Source organism: Emys orbicularis, chromosome 1, assembly GCF_028017835.1.
Source record: "Emys orbicularis isolate rEmyOrb1 chromosome 1, rEmyOrb1.hap1, whole genome shotgun sequence".
NCBI lineage: Eukaryota > Metazoa > Chordata > Testudines > Emydidae > Emys > Emys orbicularis.
Genome location: NC_088683.1, coordinates 201,238,793 through 201,246,606, shown reverse-complemented (window position 1 = coordinate 201,246,606; position 7,814 = coordinate 201,238,793). Strand labels below are relative to the sequence as shown.

The 7,814-nt window shown below is 43.1% G+C and overlaps 1 protein-coding gene across 1 annotated transcript; it reads left to right on the top strand.

The window, feature by feature from the left end:
* The first annotated feature begins 887 nt into the window (after positions 1-887).
* On the top strand, positions 888-7,341 carry EPCIP (exosomal polycystin 1 interacting protein). Its single transcript, XM_065397564.1, is given in 2 exon segments — positions 888-917; positions 6,625-7,341. Coding segments are annotated over 2 exon segments (747 nt in total).
* The last annotated feature ends 473 nt before the right edge of the window (positions 7,342-7,814 follow it).

Here is a 7,814-nt window from a genome sequence, read left to right as displayed (position 1 = left end):
TGTTGGCCAGCTCTACATAGCCACACTTGTGATGACTAAACCAAATAGTTCAGAGATTTGGTTTGGCTAAGCAGGAAAAGGTTTGTCTACCTAGTTGAACTCAAAAGATTCCCATCCATGCATACTCTTCAGACCCCTTGTGTCCTGTATCCCTTTCTCTCTTAGGCTCTTTTTCCTCACTTCACTTCTCCCTTGCCAGTCTTTTAGAACTCAACTACCTTCCCCTTTGCAACCCCCCTCCACTTTTTCTTCCCTACAGACTCCCAGTGCCTTCTGAGCCTCCCTGATGCCTCATGATCATATTCCAGGTTTCCAGCTCCTCCAGACTTTCCCAGGGGGTGTCTCCTGCTTGTTGAGTTGTGACCCTTCCCCTTCTAACAGCCCCTCCACAGCACTAATCATGATTCAAAAGATGCATCTAAGGGTAGGAGCAATTAAGTTGCTGTGTTCAGGTGTTATCACTGTTTTCTAACTAATTTCCTACTTTTTCTTTCTCTTTTTCTTTTGCAGAAAAGCTTGTTAAAAAAAAACAGATCTTTCTCAAACCTCCCAAAGTGTGCAGACAGCAGAGTAGTTTGAATAGGAGTTATGTAATGCACATTTCTTTGTAGATAATTGGAGGCTCAAATAGCAGTGCAGTGCAGGTGATTTTAATATTTTGTGGACACTCTGTAACCTACAACAGATATTTCACTGCCTGCATATTGCTTGCCAAAAACACACCAAAACTTAGCATGCAGTACTTATTGCTATGATTGTTTCTGAGCTGCAGGGAACAAAAGAGGATAGCAAGTAGTTTTGGAGATAATGCTTCATGCAATACCAAGATATAGAACACAGCTTGTGACTAAACTAACTGTGAAACAGAATTTTCCTGTGTTGGCTGCATGAGAGTAACAAAGGAAAGCAAAGCTCAGGTGAGTGCAAAAAATTAGCAGAGGAATAACTAGTTAGATCTGATTAGAATTTATCAAAAAAATTGTTTTGCTTTTGTTTTTTGTCATGCCTATAAGCTTTCAGTACTTACTTGGAAAAATCACTAAACTCCTATTGATTTTGGTTGGAGTTTGCAGTTCAGGAGAAATGCTGGGTTCCAGGCTCATATAGCACTTTAATTAAAATCTCTTTTATATAAATTCATATTGCTGCTAACCTTATCTATGAATTTTGCTTGCAAAATACTATCTTTAAAACAGATAAATCCAGATCATTCTTGGCAATGTGTGAGAGGAATATTACTGCATTTATGACACAATAGTGATACTGTAAATATTCTGATTTATTTTATCATAGCCTTAAGCCAAGGAAAAATAAACAAAATGTGAAGGTATGGTAGTAGAATTCTCATTGTAATGCGTGATTGGATTCTTAGATGTTTGGGGCCAACTTCATTGCTTGTGTAACTGCATAATATCAGGGGAGTTACAGCATGGTTGTACTTGACCTTTGAAGTTTAACATTAACTAAATGTTCAGGTGGTATTTCTGGTATGTTGTGAGAGATAATGCTGTGGAATTTGGATTAAATATTTAATTTCAACAAGAAGCTGTCTGTATCCTGAATTCAAAAGAAACATGTTTTCCTAACTTTTAAAATAGTTGCTAGACATGGGAGGTGAGTATGAAATTAAATTACCTTGGAGTGAGCTCCTTAAAGATTGCTCTAGAACACTCATCTGCCTCTTTTCATGGATGTGTAAATCCTGGGGCATTTGCCAGCCACCATAATTTCTGTAAATATACTGGTGTGTGACCAAACATCAAAGAAATAAGTGGACTGAAATGTACCTCTTTTGTAAACTATAAATTTGGAATGTAATTGAGAGGACAATGAAGCCATTCTATCAAGATGCAATGATGTTTCTAATTTTAAACATGCTCTTTGTTGGGTTTTCAGGAGGGACTGAATCCAGAATATCTAGATCCAAAGCATAGACTTCTACTATGTGACCAAAACCCATTAGCAGGGAGCTGTCCTCTGAGGATCAGCCACAGATTACTAATACAAGGGTAGTCTAACAAGCTACTAAATGCATTTTAAAATATTCTGTTAATAGGGTGCTACACAAACTTTTGTATATTAAAAGGTTCCATTGTTTAATTAAATCAGGATTGGATTGGTACCCTATGAATATTCATAATTATTACTATTCGTTTCTTGCAGACCCCATTTTTTTAAACAATCAGCTTTTATTTTACTGTGCTGGTTGATGCACTGGACATGTGCTCTAGAGATGAGAGAACATTTAAACATTCTAAGGGCTAAATTCTTCCCTCGGATTCAAAGAAGATTCTGGCTGGCTTCAGTGGGAACCACACCCCTGGACAGAATTTTGTCCTAATTGGTCCTACTGTATAAGATTTCAAATGAATCAGAAAAAAAATATTCCCACCCATGTATCTTATCTCTTATCTTGAGGCAGGATATTATGTATTAAGAGTAGTAGTAGTATTTACCATTAGTAGTACTGTAATATTTATCATGTGCGGTAGGTATAAGAGACCAGGGAGGCTAAGCCTCCCCAAACAAGATGCAGCGCACCTCTCTCTAAAGGCGCTGCTACTGGCCCACCGCCTTCAGAGTGCTGCCACCAAAAGGACATCTGGGCCATAGCCCCGCCCGTGCTCCACTCCAAGGCCCTGCTCCCGCTTGTCCTCTTCCCCCATGGCCCTGCCCACACTTCTCCTCTTCCCGCCCCAACTCCCTCTTCCCCCCAAGGTCCCGCCCTTGTTCTGCCTCTTCCCCCTTAGAACCCCAATCCCACTCACACCTCTCCACCCCCTCCAAGGAATGGTGGGCGGGGGAGATCTTGGGGGAGGGAGCGGAGAGGTGCGAGCAGTGGGTAGGAGGGGTTCGGGGGAGGGGTCAAAGCGGCGGCAGCCTCAGGGGAGGAGATGAAGAGGCACAAGAAGCGGGCGGGGGGGCCTCGAGGGCAGAAAGGAGGGAGCGGCAGATAGGGGAGCCTCAGGGGAGGGGGTGGAGAGGGGAGGGGACCAACCAGGAGGAGGCCTGGGGTGGAGTGTGGATGGGGCCTTGGGGGAGGAGGCCGAGCTGGGGCGGGCCTCAGGGTGGAGCAGGGGGCGGGGCCATAGTCCAGGCACCAGTGGCCTCCCCCACTTCTAGGGAGCTTCCGGTGCTCACACCCACCTCCCCAAATGCAGGAGTCACACGCCGCCCATGGTATTTATTATTTATACTCCCTTGGTAGGGACTCTAAAAACATGGGGCTGGATGGCTGAAGATCAGGGTGTCCCTATTAGCTCTTGTGGCTCCTCCATCCAGTGCACCCAAGTGGAGCTTGGGCAGGATGAAGAATCTACTACATTGTCTGTAGCACACATGAAGGTTGTTAAACTGCTTTGCTACTTTGCTTTGATGAAGTATTATAAAGGGGGAGGGATAGCTCGGTGGTTTGAGCATTGGCCTGCTAAACCCAGGGTTGTGAGTTCAATCCTTGAAGGGGCCATTTAGGGAACTGGGGTAAAAATCTGTCTGGGGATTGGTCCTGCTTTGAGCAGGGGGTTAGACTAGATGACCTCCTGAGGTTCCCTTCCAACCCTGATATTCTATGAAAGGAGGCAGAACATATCCATTGAATCTGGCCAGAAAAGTGATAAGAAAATAAAGATTTTTGTTATTATGCCTATTACAAGACAGTAATAAAATTACAGAACTGTCTAGAACAGGGGTTGGCAACCTGTGGCACGCGGCTCGCCAGGGTAAGCACCCTGGCGGGCCGGGCCAGTTTGTTTACCTGCCGCGTTGGCCGATCGCGGCTCCCACTACCCGCGGTTCGCCGTCCCAGGCCAATGGGGGCTGCAGGAAGCGGCGCGGTCTGAAGGATGTGCTGGCTGCAGCTTCCCACCCCCCCTTTGGCCTGGGACGGCGAACTGCGGCCAGTGGGAACCGCGATTGGCCAAACCTGCCGACACGGCAGGTAAACAAACTGGCCCAGCCCGCCAGGGTCCTTACCCTGGCGAGCCGCGTGCCAGAGGTTGCCGACCCCTGGTCTAGAAGCTAGGAGGAGAAAGAGAATGGGTGAAGTCAATGACGACTGCATAGAGGGTCATAAATAAGAAGTGGAATCAGCTGTCTTTGGACACAGAAGAGAGGGGAGAAGATGGAGCTGTGAATTGTCGGTTTACAACAATGCTTTTGGAAGGCCAGTGGACCATATAAAATGGGATTCTAAATCAAACTGACTAGCTCACCTTAGTTTTCTGTCTTGAGTCTTCAGTGTTGAATTCACTATGTGGTTTTACCAGTAATAACTGTGAAAGCTGCAGATCAATGCTGCGAACATATGATTAGTGTTTAGTGATTATCAAACATCATTGTATAAACTTATCATACTCTACATGTCTAAAGTTGAAGGGAGTGTAGGAAATAAGTTATAGTGTGCTCTGAAGTAATGAAAAAATAATTATTTTGAAATAAAATGTAAACCTTACTACTAAAATGACCTTACTACTTGATAAGTAGTAAGACAGGAGTCATATCCATCTCAAAAGGTGCAGAAAATCAGTTTTTCAGATTTTCAACATTAAAGGGGTCACTGAAACTCTGTCTGTTGAAATGGAAGAGCAGACCATTAACTTAATGATCCTGAAAGTGAGACATTTTCCATGCCGTTATCATAAAAACATAGATGTGATGATAATTTAAGTCCCGGTGTCAGGCTCTTTAGCAACTCTTCAGCATCAGGTTCATTCACAAGCAATCTCCGTTCATCTTCTGCTTAAAATTTATGTTCAGGAAAGGAGTTGTTGCATACTTGGTTGCATCATAATGGTGAAAAATTATAGAAAGTAAAGTTAGTTGAATTCAGATTTATTTCAAATTTTAAAAGACCCACACCCTTGTTTAAGCAGCCCAGTATCAACCAAGTGTGTTTTTAGCATATTTGGACTGGTTAAATCTAAATTGTGCAACAGGTTAGATTCTGAAAAAGCAAATAAGCTGGTAAAAGTATCTAAGAACAAATACAAAAGACTGGTGGGCCTAGCCAGTTAGTAGTCGATCATTGTGTTCTTGTGTTTTACTTACAAAATTACAAGCTCTTCATTTTGGACAATGAATGCCTTTTTATGTCTGAGGAATAATTATGCATATGAAGTGAATGTATATGTTTTGTGTTTTACTTCATAAAATCTTCATGGCTTGTTCTAGTTTTACTCAGAAGAAAAAGTGGGTTTTTTTTCAGGATGAGGGCAAATCACAACAGCCTGAGTGTAAGATGCTGTCTGTATCTGATGTCTACACAGTACAGACACTCCATGCCCCTCCCAGCATGGGTATAAATAGCAGTGTAGACAGTGAGGCACTGCTTAGGTGAGTAGAGTAAAGACACACCAGAACCTTAGGGATGTACTCACCACGGCTCTCTAACTTGCCCAATCAGTGCCTCCCTGATCTACACTGCTATTCTTAGCAGTGTATTATTCCCCTGCCTTCCCCTGCTGGAGCCTTGCCCCACTGCCCAAGTCTTTCACTACAGTGAGGAACAGCTCCAGCAGCAGGAGCTGCTGCGGCATTTCCCTGCTGCCTCCCCCCCAACAGAGCCTTTTCCTGCTGCTGGAGGGTCGGGACACTACACTGCTATTTTTAGCAGTGTAGATGGGAGAGACACTATTGGGGGGGGGGGGGGGTAGAGAGCTGTGTAGGGTATGTACCCTAAGGTTCTGTCATGTCTTTACTCATTTAAGCAGGGCCTCACTGCTGTTTATACCCATGCTGGGGGGCATGCAGTGTCTATAGTCTACATGCCGCCATACGTGTAGGCTATGGCCTGAGAGAAGAATGTTCATTATGGTTTGGTACTCAACCATAGCTCTGAGAGCTATAAAACAGTAAAGATTAAATGACTGAGATACAATTTGTTCTTTATAAACCTCCATGCCTTTATTATTTCTATTACAGGCATGCCTAGAGGCTCCAATGACTGTAGGGACGTTATTGTGCTAGGCACTGCACAAACACATAGTAATAGACAGTCCCTGCCCCCAAAGAGTTCACATTCTAAAGGCTAGATTGTCACAGCCCTTACTCAGCCATGCAGGGGAATAAGAGGCAGTAAGACCCCATCTTTTACTTCCCTGCTCAGATTGCCCTCCACTGCAGCTAGTGTTGCAGGGGTTATTAGTACTCACTCAATATTCCTCGCAGCAAGCAAGTGCACTGGGAGGAGACAGATAGGAGCAAGGAGTAGGAGTAGCCCTATCTTTGCCCTCACCCTTGTCAGCCAGAGTAGCTGGCGAAGTGCACAGGGGGAAATAAGCTGTTCTATAAAAGTGAGTAAAACAATTTATTCCTCCCCCAATGGAAGGGAACGGCTGGCAAGAAATCCAATTGAGTCACAGTTTGTTCTCTGACCTGCACTGGGATCAGTGCAGCTATGTGTCTCCCCTAACCTGATGAAGTGCTCTGTGTGGCTTGAAAGCTTGTCTCTCTGACCAACAGAAATTGGTCCAATAAAAGATATTACCTCACGCATCTTGTCCCCTAACTTAGGGTAGATTGTAAAGTGGCAACGTAGCCCTGAATAGACAAGTCAGACAGTGAGTGGGAGAAAGTATTAACAATTAAGTGAACCCTAGTATAATAAAGCTACTCTTATTCTCATAGGTAATGGCAAATGATAAGAATCACTGAGTAACAGACGACAAGATGCCTGGAAACGTGATGTCAGTATCCTGCCATAAGCACCGTTTCCTTTTGGTTGGCTTTCTTGGTTTCTGTCTTAACAGTTTTGTGAGAGGTCAGAAGAACAACACTCTGATTTGCACCAAGGAAAATACAATTCGCAACTGCAGCTGTTCTGCTGATATCCATGACTGTGACTACAACTTGGCAAACCTCATGTGCAGTTGCAAAACCATCTTGCCTTATACAATAGACAGAGCCAGCTACCACAGTGACCTAACAATTTGGTTCACAGATACGACCGTGCTTGGAATGCTGTTGAACTTTACAGTGGTGCACTACCTGAAGCTTTCACTCTGTGGCTCCACTCCTCTACCAAGAGAATACCTGGCCATTTTGGGATTGCGAAAGCTGCAAATAAACAGTGTGGTTATGGGCCAGTTTCTAGAGCAAAATTTAACAATCTACAATAGTGGCGACAATGAGATGAGACACAAACTGAAGGTGCTACACAAAGACAGGCAAATGTTTTTGTATATTTCTGTCTTGGATACATCTCTTTTCAACAGGTATTCTTTACTGAAGTCCTACAGTGTGGAAAATGTCTCCAGCATTACAGACCACTTTCCAAGTCTGCCATATTCTGATATATTTTCAACTACTACTAACAAAAGCTACGTTGTAACATTCATTTACTGAGACATGTTCAACAACTTCAGCAGTACAGTAAGGGGGCACGTTAACCTGTCAATAGAACAAGATATGGAACTTTTGCAAGTCTGTTTTGTTTGACCCAGAAAGGAAAGTAAGTGTGGGTCAGTTCTTACTGCACTCAAAATGACACTACTCAAAGTGTGGGGTTCAAAATAGTTTGAACACAGAGAATTAATTCTGTAACCTGTTTCTTAGAGAACAGAGAAAATGTGTAACGATCAATTTTAAAAGTGATGTAACTAAGTTTTCATAATGACTTAATTATTGTATGGTCAACATTGAAATATGTTGATTAATTTTGTTATGAAATGTGCATTACTTGGGCATATGAAAACATGACAATGTACCTTTGGGTATGGAACTACCTAATAATAATAACCCATCTGTAGTGTGTTTTTACACATTCTGCTAGATGTACTAAATATGTGGAAAATGTATAAGTAGTATGAATAGTAGTG